This window comes from Microcebus murinus, chromosome 4, assembly GCF_040939455.1.
Source record: "Microcebus murinus isolate Inina chromosome 4, M.murinus_Inina_mat1.0, whole genome shotgun sequence".
Lineage (NCBI taxonomy): Eukaryota > Metazoa > Chordata > Mammalia > Primates > Cheirogaleidae > Microcebus > Microcebus murinus.
In genome coordinates, this window is record NC_134107.1 from 1094312 (window position 1) to 1109278 (window position 14967).

The window sequence follows — 14967 nt, forward strand, 5'->3', positions numbered from 1 at the left end:
GTACCCTCTTGGGAATTAATTGAATTTTTTTTTTTAGAATGTCATTTGAATTTAGTTATTGTCTTTTAGCATTTTCTTTTTTTCTTAGTGGTAGCTCTGAGGATCACAATACACATCTTTAACTTTTTCACAGCATCAATATTGCGCTCGCTGCACCTAAAATGCAGACCTTGAAGCGCTAGATGCCCGTTTGTCATGCTACCGTGTTCGTGGGTACAATTTTAAATTCTCCCCAGGGTTGCCCACCTGCCTCTAGTGTCTCTTACCTATCTCCAGTGCCACCCCTGTGCCTCTGACCACAGGCCACCTGTAAGCTATGCTGCCACTACGGAATTTTGTCACTTCAAGAATGCTAGGTGAGGCCTCGCTCTTGTCTACAATCCCAGCACTTTGGGAAGCCAAGCTTGGAGGATCGCTTGAGACCAGCTGGGCAGCATAGCAAGACCCCATCTCTACAAAAAAAATTTTTTAACTTTTAAACTGGGCATGGTGGTATGTGCCTATAGTTCAGGCTACTCACTGAAGCCCAGGGCTTTGGGGTTACATTGAGCTATGATCTTACCAGCCTGGGTGACAGAATGAGACGCTGACTCTAAAAAAAAAAGAATGGTAGGTAAATGGAATCTAAGAACATGTAGCCTTTGAGACTGTTTCTTCCTCCCTCAGTGTAATTTCTTCGCATTCACTCATGTTGTCGGGTATATCCATAGTGCGTTCCTTTTTTTTTTTTTTTTTTTTTTTTTTGAGACAGACTCTCACACTGTCACCTGGGCTGGAGTGCAGTGGCATCATCATACCTCCCTGCAGCCTCAAACTCCTGGGCTCAAGCCATCCTCCTGCCTCAGCCTCCTGAGTAACTGTAACTATAGGTGCACACCACGACGCCTGGCTAATTTCTCTACGTTTTGTAGAGACACGGCCTTGCTGTTGCTCAGGCTGGTCTCAAACTCCTGGGCTCAAGCGACCCTCCTGCCTCGGCCTCCCAGAGTGCTAGGATTGCAAGCGTGAGCCACCGCGCCCAGTCAGTGCATTCCCTTTTTCCCCGAGTACTGTTCTGTTTGGTCAGTGGCCGGACACTAACGGCTCCCCCCTTGCAAGTGACCACCTTCAGCACAATCACCGTGGCCCAAATGGCAGGGCAGGGTCATGAGGGGCCAGGCCTGGGCCACGTGTGCCCCTTCCCAGGCGGGGTTCTGCTGTCTAAATGGGGGGGGCAGGTTCAGGAAAGGCCCGGCGGCCTCACGGAGTCTCTCTCCTCTCCCGGCAGCCAGAGCGGCTTCTCTTCCTAGCGACCGCCCTGCTCCACGCCAGACGACACCCTGTGGCCGCATCTTGTCTCTGTCCGCCTGTTGCGACTCTGCCCGGTGGCTGGGCAGACCCCACCCCCGTGGGCCCTGCCTCCAAATGCCCCTGATGGCTACAATGGCAGAGACCTGTCCCCACCTAGGAGGGGCCTCCGGGGCCGGAGCATGACGTGGGGACGGCCAGAGTGGCTGCAGTTCCAGGTGCCCCTCCCCCAGCCCTGGGGCTGGACGCCGCCCGTCCCGGGGCCACAGCGGCGCCCACGGCCTGGCACTCTGTCCTGGGAGAAGAAACAGCACTGGGGGGACCCACGGCCAAAGCCTCTTTCTGGGGGGGACACGACCTCTGACCAAATGTGGGTGACAGCGTCCGATCCTGCCTCAGCCACTTCGAACTATGCGGGCTGCTTTTCTCTGAAAACACTAAGCCCGGCCTCCGTGTGGGGAACAGGACCCTGCACCCTCCGGCCTCGGCCCAGGGGACCCCGAATGCGAGCCCGCCTGCACCTGCACCTGCACCTGCGTGGGGGAAAGCGCCTCCCCCCAGCAAACGCACTTTCAGCTTCCTGTCCCCGGGCGGGGCGGCCACCCACTGCCGGAGCCCCAGACCTCCCAGTGCCTGAGGGACGGTCCCTGTCCCAGCAGCCCAGGGCGCCCGGCTCCGGGACCCGCCTGCCTCCGGGGACCCTCCCAGTTGCTGCTGGCTTTTTGTGACCCTGCGTGCACAGCTGAGCCTGCGTTGGCTCGTCTCCCCCAGGTGGTGGTTATTGCGGTGGCACCGCCCGCCCACGATCTCCACCAGCGCGGGGCCTGGCGGGCTGAGGGGCCGTGAGTCTTGCAGCACGGCCACACCTCGCACCCCGCCTCCTGCCGGCCTGCAGGGGACAGGCCCCGCCGTGGCTCCCTCCCCGGCAGGCCCTGTGAGGCTGCTGGTAAAAGTTCATTTCCACCGCCGAGGCCTCCTGCAGCCAGAGGGCGGCGCCGGGCCTCCAGCCCATTCCACGCGGAATTCCAGAGCCCCTGGGCCCCGGGTGGCACAGCGGCTGGGCGGCGGCACTCACAGGCCGGGGCTGGAGCCACCAGCCCCCCGTGGCAGCTGTGGGCTCCCGAGCCCGTGTCTTCGTCTGCGGCTTGGACTTGCAGAGCAGGTGGAGGGTCTGTGACGGCCCTTCCCGTGTGGCTGTGAGAGACGCTGCGGAGTGGCCCCGGGACCCCCAGCCACTGCCCTTGTGGAAAGTTCTAGTAAATGATCATACCAGGATAACGACACGGATCTATGTCACTGATCCCGTTTCCATTTCCGCAGTCGTACGTGTGTGCGTGTGCGTGTACACGTGTGTGCGTGTGTGTGTGTGTCCAGGCACCCGACATCTGGGCTGATCAGAGACAGGCCACTGGGGAACCCGGGGTGGCCCCCACAGCCCCTGCCTGGGGGCAGGTCCTGGCCCAGGGCGAGACTCTGCCCCGTGGGGCGTGGGGGCCGTGCGAGCAGGGGGTGCGCCGGAGGCTGCAGCTGTGTCCTGCTGTGGCCCCAGCCCACACGGGGCTGCGGCACCCTGACCCCCCACCCCCGGGGCACCCTGACCCGCTCCCCTGCGGCACCCTGACCCGCTCCCCCACGGCACATGCCGTTCATCCTCGGGTCCCACCGTGTCCGGGGGAAGTTGGCGTGAAGAGAAACCCGCAACAGGCGAAGGGAGAGGAGGGATGGGCTCCCGCAGGGGGATGGCAGGAGGCCGCGTGGTGCTCCCGGTGGGTTCGGGGAGCAGAGTGGATGTGGGGGCGCTCTGACTGCTCAGGGGACGTCCCCAAGCTAGAACCTGGGCTTCTGGGCACCAGACTGTCAAGCGGGCTCCGGGCCGGCACCGGGCACTGGGCCTCGAGGGGCGGGGCGCTCGAGCTAACCCCGGCACAGCAGCCCCACGCCCCAGCAGCCCGGAGAGCCGAGCGGACAGGCTGGGCCTGGGAACACGCTTTTAACCCACTTTGGATCCCTGCCGTGACAAAGCGCCCCACAGCGGTGACTTGGAACACCAGGAATTTATTGTCTCAGTTCTGGAGGCCGGAAGTCCAAAGTTGAGGAGTTGGCAGAGCTGGATCCTTCCGGAAGCGCGGAGGGAGACTCTGGCGGCCCTGCCTGCTCCTGGCTTCTGGTGGCTGCGGGGATCCTGGCGTCCCCTGGCTTGCGTCGCCTCGCTCTGATCTCCGCCGTCTGCGGCGGGTCCCTGCAGCGCGCCCTGCTCGCAGAGGGCGCCCCTCGGGGATTTGGGGCCACCTGCGCCAGTGTGATTCCGCCTTAACTGATCACAGCGGAAGCCACGCATGTCCAAATGGGGTCCTGCTCTGAGACCCCAGGAAGGACGCGAACTGGGGGGGCCGACTCAACCCCGCTCAACCCTCCCCTCCTTTCCCCCCGGGGGGCCGTCGGAGGACTGGGTGCCCGTGTCGGGGCTGCCCCCCTCCCCCGAGGCCTTGGAGGCCTTGGAGCCCCCCGCGGGCCGGCGGCAGAGCCCTGCGCGCACCCGGTCCCTGAACTCGGGGGACACGTAGCAGTAGAGGAAGGGGTCCACGCAGCTGTTGAGGGTGCTGAGCGCCAGGCTGGGCACGTAGGCGCCGTACAGGTCGCCCCAGGCACCGGGCCGCGGGTCGGAGTAGTGCAGCAGCAGCAGCGCGTTGCTGGGCGCGAAGAAGGCCAGCGCGGAGGCCAGCACCAGCGCGGTCAGCGCCAGCGCGTGGCCGTAGCGCCGGCCGGCGGCGCTCAGGGCGCGCAGCGTGGCGCCGCAGCACAGCAGCATGGCCAGCAGCGGCAGGAAGCAGCCCAGCAGCGCCAGGCAGGCGAAGGCGGGCCGCCAGTGGGCGGTCTGCGCGGCCAGCGGCAGCGCGTCGTGGCACAGCACGCGGCCCGCGCCCGCCAGCCGGAAGGTCTGCGGCTGCAGCGCCAGGGGCAGCGCCAGCGCGGCCGCCGCGAGCCAGGCGGCGGCGCACAGGGCGGCGGCCAGGCGGCGGCTGCGCAGGGCGCGCGCGCGCAGGGGGTGCGCCAGCGCCAGGTAGCGGTCCAGGCTCACGGCCGCCAGCAGCAGCACGGAGCCGTACATGTGGCCGTAGAGCGCCGCCGTGTCCAGGCGGCACGCGGCCTCGCCGAAGGGCCAGCGCTGGCCCCGCAGGTGGTAGGCGACCCGCGGCGGCAGCGCCAGCGCCAGCAGCAGGTCGGCGGCCGCCAGGTTCATGAGCAGCACGGTGGCCGGCCGCCGCGGCGTCTGCGCGGCCAGCACCCACAGCGCCAGCGCGTTGGCGGGCAGCCCGACCGCCAGCACCAGCGCGTACAGGGCGGGCACCAGCCGCGTGGGCACCCAGCCCAGCAGCAGCGCCCGCGAGCTGTCCGGGAGCTCCAGCGTGTGGCTGTCGTTGTCCCAGGCCTGCCCCGGGAAGCTGAACGGGCGGGCCGCGAACGGGGGCGCCGTGGTGCCCGGCGAGCCGTCTGCGGGGAGAGGACGCGGCGGTCAGCCCTGCCGCGGGGGCAGTGGGGCCGGAGGTGCCGGGAGTCGGGGCTAGGGCGCAGGGTGGGCTGGGCTGAAGGTCCCCGGGTTCCCTGGCTCCCCGCACCGGCTCTGATGTCCCCACTGAGGCCAGGGTCACTCACTCACCACTGCCTTCTCCGGTGTTCCCGAGCTCGTCATAGACGCTGGGGGTCTGCGTGCCGCCCGCCGGGCTGAGCCCCAGCACCAGGGCCCACGGGAGCAGGCAGCCCCGCATGGCTGTGCTCGGGCTGCTCGGGGCTGTGGCCTTGGGCTTCCTGCCTCGCCGGACCCCGTCCCCGGCTTCCGGAGCCCGGGCCAAGGAACAGACCAGGCCGGGAGATAACCCAGGAAGGCACCGTCCCTGCCCCTGTCCCCGAGAACTCCCAGCCAGCCGTGGAGGCCCAGAGTGAGGCTGAGGAGGCCGGGCCACTCCGAGTCACCCTGTCCAGCTGAGGCACTTCCCCCAGGGCACAAGTGCTGGAGGGGGTCCCTGGCGGCGGGCGCCACCCCCGGCCCCTGTCCAGCCCAGGAAGCATCTGTGGCCTGAGTGGCCACTTCCTGCTGGCGGCCACGTCTGCAGCCCGTTCTTATGACAGTCCCACCATCCAGGTACCACCCCACCCAGACCCTGCCCATGGCGGGGGCTCTTGGGTCTTCCTGACCCCTCTTCCTGTCTCTGGGCAGGACAGCAAGAGCCCTGCCTCCCTGGGCCAGAGGTCAGAGCAGGTGAGCGTGCACGCCCCTGAGGTGCCAGGGTCCTCGTGACCCCAAGCTGCCCCTGCACCACCCCCTGGGCAGGAGCAAAGTGAAGTGCAGGGACAGGGGCGCCTTGGGGTCTGCCGAGGACAGCTGCGGGGGCGGGGAGGGGTCTCGGTTCAGCCAGTCCCTGGTGCTGACCCTGTGCTGCCACGGGGGGCCCAAGGGGACCCTGCTGGTGCCCTTGGGAGTCACCTGTCCTGGTCCCCGAAGCCCCTCTGCTCCTGCCCTGGCCCCCCTCAGCCTGGGACCCCAGGCGTCACTGTGGGTGTCACCAAGGGAGGTGGCATTCCGTCCTCCAGCGCCCCATGGGGATGCCCACTGTGCAGATGAAGAAACTGAGGCTCAGAGGCAGGTGCCCTTTCTCCTTCCTGCACACGGGACCTGTTGGGACCTCAGGGAGCAGGAGGACCGGGTGGGGGGTAGTGGGGGAGGGGTGGGAAGATGACGTGAACTGGGGGTGGGGGAGGGGTCCGCCCGCGGTTCCTGCCTGTCCCAGCGCTAATCTTCCAGTCACACTCGAGGACTCAGGCACCAGCCAGGAAGTGACTGAGCAGAGTCCTGGACAGAGTCAGCCCCCAACCCGGGGAGGGGAAACCGAGGCCTGGAGTGCTCCGGCCTGGGCAGGGCACTCAACCAGAGGCTTCGCCCCCCTTTTCTGAGCAGTTTCCACGGCCACCAGTGACAAATTGCGCCTGTGTCTCTCGGAAACAGGTGGCTGAGGACACCCTCGGCATGGGGGAAACCGAGGCCCGGGCGCCCTGTGTGAGCAGATCGGGAAGCCGGGAGGGGAGGCTGGGAACGCCGGCCACTGGGTGGGAACGCCCAGCGACGCCGGGCAGGGCCGTCTGGTGACTGCGCACGGAAGATGCGTCTCCCACACCCTGGGCCTCAAGGCTCCGGTCCGGAATCTCCGCCGGGCGTTCACGCACAGGAAGGCTCGTCTGGGCAGGGCGCTGGTGGCAGCAGGGCGGGGGACTGCCCGGCAACGGCCTCTCGGGGACGGGGCGGGTGAGGAGCCCCAGAAGGCGAGCATGGCTGCAGGGCTTGGGCAACACGACACACACGACCGCTTGGGGAGAGGACCCGGCGTCTGCTGGCTTCCACGTTCTTGCGTGTGCGCCGGGATCTTCTTGCGGCCTGTTACCGTCCACAAAAACGTATTTTTTTTAAAGGCAGACCATTACTGTTAACAGGGAAGGAGACTCTGACACCGGAGCCTGGAGGTCACTCTGCTCGGTCACGGAGAGACAAGCGCCGTGACCCCGCCCGTGTGAGGTCCCCGAGGGCCAGGTTCTCAGGAAGTGGAAGGGTGGGGCCGGGGAGCTGGTGATTCACGGGGACGGGGCGTCCGCGTGGGAAGGGGAGAGGGTTCCGGAGGTGGGTGGCGGTGGTGGTAGCTCGACGTTACCAATGTCCCCAGCGCCAACGAACCGCACGGGAGACACGGTGACACGGCACGTTTTGTTGCGTGCGTTTTCCAACAATTCGAGTGATCTCAAGTGGGGGGGCAATTGGCAAACAGACACAGTGGCTTGTCCTGGACTTCTTCGCCCTCCGACCCTTCAGGACCCCCGAAAGCCCTCGGGTGTGGTCCCCACACAGCCCCGTCTCCTGCCTCAGTGTCTCCACTGAAAGATGGAGGGTGGTGGCTGAGCTAGACGCCACAGTGTGACGCCACCTCCCCTCGTTCCCAGGCTGGGCCTCACCCTCTGGGCAGGGACTTTAACCCCCTCGACTGGCCGGGCAGGAGGGGGCCGTGGTTTGCCCAACTGTGCCGAGGGCTGAAACCCCACTCAGGAGCTGGGCAGCCTCCGGTGGGCCTGAGTCAGGAACCCAAGCTGGGCCCAGGAGCCCGGCCTGGATCCCAGAGGCCCCAGAAGGGACCGGAAGTCTCGTGCCCAAGGCCTCAGCCTGCACCCCCGCCCCGCCCCACCCCACCCCACCCCACCCCACCCCAGCGTTGGCCTGAGACTGACTTTGGGTCAACTCGATTTTTCTTTTCAACTTTACTTTGAGAGCAGTTTTAAGCTCACAGCAAAATGGAGCGGAAGGCACAGAGTGTTCCGTGTGCCCTGTCCCTACACGGCACAGCTTGCCCGACGTCAGTGCCCCGAGTGGCGCGCTTGCTACCAGCCGCCAGGGACGCTGGCCCGGGCCAGGCAGGCGCCCTCCCGTCCACGCTCCCGCATGCAGTCCAGGCCGCTCCCCTGGCAGCCGCACGTGTCCGGACTCTCACAGGAAGTGACCAACAGAACCTCAGGGCTTTACATCAATATTTAATTTTTAACTTTAATGTGCAAATAAATAGAAAAGGAAAACTACATTCAAAACAGCTGCAAAGGAAGGGCAAGGCCCGGAACAGAAATTCCTCAAAAAAAACGGAAAAGAGACGCTCCCTAGAAGCATGCGGGGTCGGGCTGGGCTCGGGTGGCAGGGGGGCTCGGCGGGGTCTCGGCCTGGCTGTGCGGCCCGCGAGGCTCCAGGGACAGGCCAGGCACAGGAGGGCCGCAGGCTCGGCCAAGGTCCGTTCGGCAACGGAGGGTAGCAAGGATGGACGGGGACAAAGTGCCTGCGTCGCGCTGGGGAAGCGCGGGGGGCGGCCCTGGGCCGGCGCATCCGCCTCAGAGTCCCCAGGTCCCCAGGAAACTTCCAGAAACACGCGCCACCTCCAGGAGCCTAGAGTTTGGCACAGCTGAGGCAGGGCGAGGGCTGTGGTTGCTCCCGGCCTACCTGTGCGTGGAGCCGCCCAGGTGCGCGGGCGCCAGGGCAGGCCGGGGGCTCTCAGCATGGGGGGCGCTGGGCACCCCAGCCCCAGCCGCTCCCGACTCTTGGCACCCAGAGCCTCCGCGCGACAGTCACCTCCGCCCCTCACAAAGGGACGAAATGACCCGCCGAGGCCAGGCTGGCCCGCAAGGAGCCTGGGATGGGCGGAGGACCGTGGCTCCCTGGGCGGCAGGTGCAGGGACGGGGTCAGGGCGGCGCTCAGAGTCCCACGGAGGGATCTCGCCCCCAAGGAGCCCGGGCGCTACAGGAGTCACGCCACTGAGCGCGCGGAAGGGCATAAACACGCGTGTGCGTGTCCACTTCTCCACCACAGCCCCGCCGCGGCCCGGCCCTCGCTCCGGCCTCGCGGCCCCCGGCTGAGGGGCTCCCCGAAGGCCCCGGGCATCGGCTCGGCGTTTCTGGAAGCTCTCAGAACGTTCGGAAGGACTCGCTTTTCAAGCGGGTCCACCCAAGGCCCTGCTCCTTCCTGGTCAGCGTCTCTGGACGCCGGCCCCTCCCAGGGGCGTGTCCCGAGAGGCTCGTCACCTGCCGCCTTCCCGAGACACCTGCGGACAGGGACGGTGGCGCCGCCGGGATTTGGCACGTGTGGCGCGCGCACGGGCCGGGCAGGCGCGCAGGCGCGGGCGCTACTCCTTGGCGGGGTGCCCCCCACCCCCACCGTGGCGGGGGCTGAGCGCGGGGTTGGAGGGCAGGAGGCTCAGGTTTGGCACGCGGCGGCCCACGGGAGGCCGAGGCGCCGGGGGAGGCGGCGCCCTGCTCTGAGCAGCTGTCCCGCAGCGGCGGGCCGGGAGACGCCCCCCCAGGTCGTCGGTGACCACGCCCCCCAGGGGACCCAGGCGGCGCGCAGGTCAGGGCGAGGCGGGGCGGCGGCTGTACTGCACGCGGTAGCGGGTCACTGGCAGGCCGTGCACGTGCACCGTCTCGCAGAGCGTCTTGCAGGGCACCATGTCCTCGTCCTCCTCGCCCATCAGCCAGTCCTGCACCAGGCTGGCCGCCTCCACGGTCACGTTGTCCTCCAGCCAGCGGCCGTGCCATTCCTCGAAGTGCTGGTGGTGGCGGAGCAGCACCAGCGGCTGCACCTGCGGGCGGGTGGGGGCGTCAGGGCCCGGGCGCGCTCAGGGCCCCGGGGCGAGCGAGCGGAGGGGGACGTGGGGAGACCCAGGCCCGGGACGCGCGGCAGGGGCCGGCACCTGCTTGGCGCGGCAGAGGGTGCCGCGGCGGTACATGTAGTCCTCGGAGTTGACGACGAACACCATCTTGTGCGTGCTGAGCTTGAAGCGGCAGTCCACGTCGCACGCGCCCTCCACGCCCACCAGCCGCTTCCAGGAGCCCCGCGCCTCCCCGCGCAGCGCCCGCGCCTGCTCGCTCTGCCACCGGCGGCGGAACTTCTTGAGGTTCCTGGGGGCGAGGGGGAGGCCTCATGGGGGCGGGCGGAGGGGAGGGCTTGCACACCCCGCAACCCTCGCGGCCCAGGAACAGAGGGAGATGGGCCGCCTCCCAGGGGAGCGGGGAATGCGAACTGAAGCGACGACGGAGACCCCTCCCCCACCTCTGCCCTGACCCAGGGCGGGGCGCTCCCCTCCCCCGCTGGCTCACTGTGGCGTCTCAGGCCAGGACCCCCGCCCGGACTGTGCCCCTCACCGCCCTGGGGCCACCGCTCTGCTCGCTCCAGCCCTGGCGCCAGGCGGGCAGGGCCGCACCTCGGCACACACGGGCGCTCAGTGCTCCCGCGCGTCCAGCCTCCAGGAGGACAGCGGGGCGCCCTGGGCCCGCGGGGAGGGGCTCTCACCTCTGCAGGAACACGGGCTTCAGGAGGAAGCCCTCGGTGGGCGAGCTGGACGCACCCTCGGTCCCCACGTACTGCTCCACGTACCGGGCCAGGTGCTGGGGACAGGGAGAGACACAGCCTGTGACGATCCCGCATCAGGGCCCAGGCCTCTCTGACCCCGGGCTCAGGGGGGTTTCAGTCCCCGTCCCCAGAGCATATGAGGACAACAGCAGCTGCCGAGGCCCCTAGTCGTGGTTGGGGACCCCGGACCCGCAGGCTCCGGAGCCGGACCCGGCCACGCAGGACGGGCACAGCCGGGCTGTGGTTGGGACAACTGTGGAAGCGGCATTCTGTGCCTTGGCAGGTAAATGCAGGCTGTGTCACAACCGTTCTGTGTCTGTCACATGCTAACTAAACACGGGGGGATGGGGGAGGGGGGCTCCTCACACAGAGCAGGGGCCAGGCGGAGGGGACAGAAAGACAGACACACCAGGATGGGTAGAAGGCCAGGTGCGAGCCGGGGTGAGTGACTGGTGGGCCGCACGGGGGCTGCCGGGTGCAGGGTGGGCGTGGCCTGCAGTCTGCCCGCCACCCCATTGAGGCCAAAGTCTCCTCCAGGATCAAACCTTGCAATTAAAAACCCTGTTTCCCGTGGGCTCCCGGAAGGGGCAGGGTGTGCAGGCCCCGGGGCCCCACGCTCTCCTGCCTTCGAAAGTGTCTCCTGGGTGGGGGGAGCCCCGCAGCCCGAGAGCCCAGAGGCAGGGAGCGAGGGGTGCTGAAGGGGAGCCCCCGTTGCTGGGGTAGTGGCAGGGAAGCCCCAGCTCCAGAGGGAGGCTTGGGCCCTACTGGCCCTGCACCCCCGCCGGCCAGCACCACAGACATGGGGCACCTTGCAGTCTCTCGGGAAAGCTGTTGGGCGCAGAGTGCTCTAGCCCCTGCTTCACAGATCTAAGCTGCTTCAGTTAAGACAAAAAGGCGGCAGCGGCAACCAGTTTTCCTTTTACAGGGTCTCATTCTGTCACCCAGGCTGGAGGTGCAGTGGTGTGGCCATAGCTCACTGCAGCCTTGAACACCTGAGCTCAAGCAACCCTCTTGCCTGGGCCTCCCGAGTAGCTGGGACTACAGGTGCATACCACCACAGCTGGCTAATTTTTCTGTTTTCCAATTGTGGGGTTTTTTTTGGAGACAGGGTCTTGCCCCAGCCTGTTGCCCAGGCTGGCCTCAAACTCCTGGTCTCAAGCGACTCTCCTGCCCCGGCCTCCCAAAGCGCTGGGATGACAGGTGTGAGCCACTGTGCCTGCCCTAGCAATCGTATTTTTGATGTACTTATTTGTTTACAGACAGCCGGGCTCCAGGAAAGGTTTTAAGGCAGCTCAGTGCAGACCCAGCGTCTGGTGGGCAGGGGTTCCCGGCACACGGGAGTTTTGGTGCTGACACCTGGAACGTGCCCGGCCAGGTGAGGCGAGCTGGTCGCTGCTGTGGGCTGAGCGGCTTCCTCCACCAAGACGCGTCCAAGCCCTGACCTCTAGCACCTATGACCGTGAGTCGCCTTACTACAGAGTAAGGTCTTTGTAGGTATCAGTCAAGGTGAGTTCCTCGTGGAGTAGGGTGGGCCCTAAATCCAACGACTAGTGTCCTTGTAAGAAAAGAGTCACACAGACACGTAGTGAGGCCACATGGACACAGAGGCAGGGGCCGGAGCGAAGCAGCCACGGACAAGGAACGCTTGGAGTCACCAGACGGTGGGAAGGGGAAGAAAGGAAGGATCCGCCACGACAGCCTTGGGGGGGGTGGCGTCTCTCGACGCCCTGACTTTGGACTTCTGGCCTCCAGAACCGTGACAGAACCAGGCTCTGTCCCTCCAAGCAACGTCTGTGATCCTCTGACGGCAGCCCCGGGTCATGACCTCGGCCACCCCGGCTGAGTGACAGGCACACAGGCGCGAGAGACGAGGGCAAGCAGGGGCCGTGGACAGGAGAGGGTGAGGGGGCCGGGCAAGGACCCCCGGCTGCCTCGGTGACTGCCCTGGGGACAGTGCCCGTCTGTGTCTGTCACCACGGTGCGGGAGGCGAGTGGGGAAGCGTCGGTGTGAGTGGGGAAGCGTCGGTGCGAGTGGAACGTGTGACTGGGGTCCGGGCTGGTGGGTCACCCCCTGGTGATCGGGAACTGGGCGCCGGCCCTCAGCCAGAGGCGTGGGGTGCAGAGGGCGCGTGCCCCAGAGCGGGTACCCTGCAGCGGGGCCAGGGGGAGGCAGGGAGGCAGCCCGGCTCTCGCCACCCCTGCCCTCGGACACACCCGCCAGCTCCTAAGGGGTCCCCTGCTCTTTGGAGACCAAGCACGGACGGAGGCCAAGGGGCAGGGAGGGCAGCCCCAGCCCTGCTGGGCGCACAGGGAGAGCTCGGCGCACGGCGAGGGTCCCCTGGGCGGACGCTGCTGTGCCTGGCCGGCAGGTGCAGAGCCCGTAGTCGCTCCCTGCCCCCACCTCGTGCATACGGCAGGGACCGTGGGGCCGGGGCTCACCTGGACCTCCACGGGGTCCTCTGTCTGGGCCTCCTCCGTGTCCAGAAGCTCGATGGTCATGATCACCTGCCCTTTGCGCTGGAGGAACATCACCTGGCGGAGGAGGGGGACACAAGCAGCCCAAACTTCTGGAACCGCCTGGCCAATCACAGGACAAGGGCGCGAGGCCGCCGGGACCTGCCTCTGCCATCTTCCCGAGGCCCCGATGCCACCCCGTGGGGCCGAGGACCCTCCTGGGCTCCGCACCGAAGCCGTGGTGCCGGCCCGTCGGCAGCCGAGCCAGAGTCCGGCCCGGGCCCGCCCCCAGAGCCGAGTGCCAGCGGCCGGCCCCACCGCTCCCGGCCCAGCGTGGCGAGCGCGGCCCCACCTTGAAGCAGTTCTCGTCGGCCATGCAGCGCTCGGCCTTCCACTGGTAGCTGGTCTCCCTGGCGGCGCGGACGCAGCGCGAGGACAGGTTCCCGCCGGCAGCGCCCCGCTTCTTCTCGTTCAGGTACAGCTCCACCACCTTCAGGCACACGTCGTCGCTCACCAGGTGGTGCAGCTGGCGGAGGGACAGCAGTGGGTGCCCCGCCCCCGCTGCCCCCCCCACCCAGGGACGGGCCGCAAAGGGCTGGAACGCGCCAGGGCGGAGTCCGGGAGGTGAGGGTGGAAACCCGGGGCCAAGCAGGCCACGTGGGCTGACCTCAGCGCGCACACGGACCAGACCAGACCGGATCAAACAGATCAGACCAGACCAAGCCAAACCAGCCCAGACCAGGTCAGGCTAGACTGGACCAGATCAAACCAAACCCAGACCCAGACTGGGCCAGGCCAGACGAAACCAGACTAGACCAGACCAGACCCAAACCAGGCCAGACCAACCCGGACCGGACCAGACTTGTGAACCCCACCTGGGCGTGAGACGCGCACAGGGAGGTCAAGGAGAACACACACGGGTACACGGGTCTCATGCAGTGCCTGGCACGTGGCAGATACCCACTAAACACCTGCTACCATTGCTAAATACCAGAAACGGGAATTTTTAAGAAAAGTGAGGCAAAACGTTCAGACGGGCCCGTGGCAAGGCAGGTGACAAAGGTCAGGGTGGAGGCCCCGCGTGAGTGCCTGGCCGGGCCTGGCGGAGCCACAGCCAGGCAGCGCGAGGCCCGAGCACAGCTCCAGCTAAGCAGCGGCACTTTCTCTGTTCCTCATTTCTAACGGTTTCTAGAGGAGGTGTTTGCGGAAAGGGCGATTGTTTTCTAAAGTATTTGTCCAAGTGCCAAATCGGGTCCAGCCTCCGGTGCTACAAATGAGGCCGGGCTGTGGAGGCCCAGCCGGGGCGCAGGGCTCGGCCTCCTGGCGCCCCCAACCTGTGACGGGGAGGGACCCATTCCTGGCACGTGGAGGGAAAGCGAGGGTGTCCAGATGCAGCCGTGAGTCCCGGTGAGTCCCTGCGGCCAGAGACGCAGGCCTCCCAGCCCCCAGCGGGAACGGGGCAGACTCCACCAACACGATCTGGAAATGGACACAAACGCCGCAGGCGATTTTCCACAATCGAGGGTGTCCCAAAGGGATGACAGGGCCTGGACCACGCGAGCCATCGGGGACTGTAATATGAGCCCCAGCAGAAGCAACGATGACCCAGGGCCCGGTACACGGGGAGCGTGGCCTTGCCCGCCGCTGGCGGGAGCCGACCAGGACACCGGACACTCCCCCGAGGCCGGACACAGCCGCCCGCCCCTCGCCCGGGGCAGAGGCAGAAGCAGGCGCAGACTCCAGCGGGAGATTCTCGCCACACGGGCACCACGCCACGCCGCGCTCGGGACACCGGCCGACAAACTGCGGAGGTTCCCGGAATCCGGGGCAGGTGTGAGCACCGCCACCCAGATCGCAGAGGTGCTCCCGACTCAGCCGGGACAGACAGACAGGGCAGCCCGCTCGGCCAGGGATGGGGTGGGGGTGCCCGCGGGAGGCGGGCGGTGGGGCAGGGCGGGGACACAGGGCGGCGGGGCGGGGGTTCTGTTTGTGAAGCCGCCCGGCCGCCTGCTGCAGGTTTGGCGCTGCGCTGCACGTCTGCCTCTGCCTCGGCTTCGACAAAGGGTCCTCCCACCCTGGGAAGAAACGTCCTTCCTGAGACGTTCCGTGACCGCGTCTGGGGGACTGACGGCGTCACTGACAGACAGCCCACTGGACGGCCGGGAAGCCAGGGGCGCCTGGGCAGCGATCCGGCCGGAACCGGCAGGGCCACGCCCGGCCGTGGGGTCCCTGCTGCTCCCATCTGCGACCCGTTTCCGCTCGCTCGCGTTCAGCTGGGGCCGGTTTTCTGGCGCCCGCCCCG

General features: G+C 67.0%; 3 protein-coding genes across 4 annotated transcripts in view; 1 reads left to right on the forward strand and 2 right to left on the reverse strand.

The window, feature by feature from the left end:
- Positions 1–2464, forward strand: part of CPAMD8 (C3 and PZP like alpha-2-macroglobulin domain containing 8) — a 74682-nt gene extending 72218 nt beyond the window's left edge. Inside the window, exons 42-43 of the mRNA XM_076001229.1 lie at positions 303–356; positions 2059–2464. Of these exons, the coding sequence (XP_075857344.1) occupies positions 303–356; positions 2059–2464 (460 nt within the window). The remainder of the gene's footprint in view (positions 1–302; positions 357–2058) is intronic.
- An 862-nt stretch (positions 2465–3326) lies between these two features.
- F2RL3 (F2R like thrombin or trypsin receptor 3) lies at positions 3327–5084 on the reverse strand. The gene is made up of 2 exons (XM_012758388.2): positions 4946–5084; positions 3327–4779 (listed from the first exon to the last, which is right to left on the reverse strand). Exons 1-2 carry the CDS (start codon positions 5052–5054, stop codon positions 3683–3685), a joined length of 1206 nt encoding a protein of 401 aa, XP_012613842.2. The 5' UTR covers positions 5055–5084; the 3' UTR covers positions 3327–3682.
- Positions 5085–9070: 3986 nt separating this feature from the next.
- SIN3B (SIN3 transcription regulator family member B) overlaps positions 9071–14967 on the reverse strand; it is a 33997-nt gene continuing 28100 nt past the window's right edge. The window contains exons 15-19 of one of the 2 annotated variants that reach the window (XM_076001467.1): positions 13018–13191; positions 12651–12743; positions 10152–10246; positions 9553–9760; positions 9071–9441 (exon numbers count right to left, since the gene is read on the reverse strand). In XM_076001467.1, coding sequence (XP_075857582.1) covers positions 9211–9441; positions 9553–9760; positions 10152–10246; positions 12651–12743; positions 13018–13191 — 801 coding nt within the window. In that variant the 3' untranslated portion in view covers positions 9071–9210. The remainder of the gene's footprint in view (positions 9442–9552; positions 9761–10151; positions 10247–12650; positions 12744–13017; positions 13192–14967) is intronic. The other variant, XM_012758387.3, reaches the window with a different exon arrangement.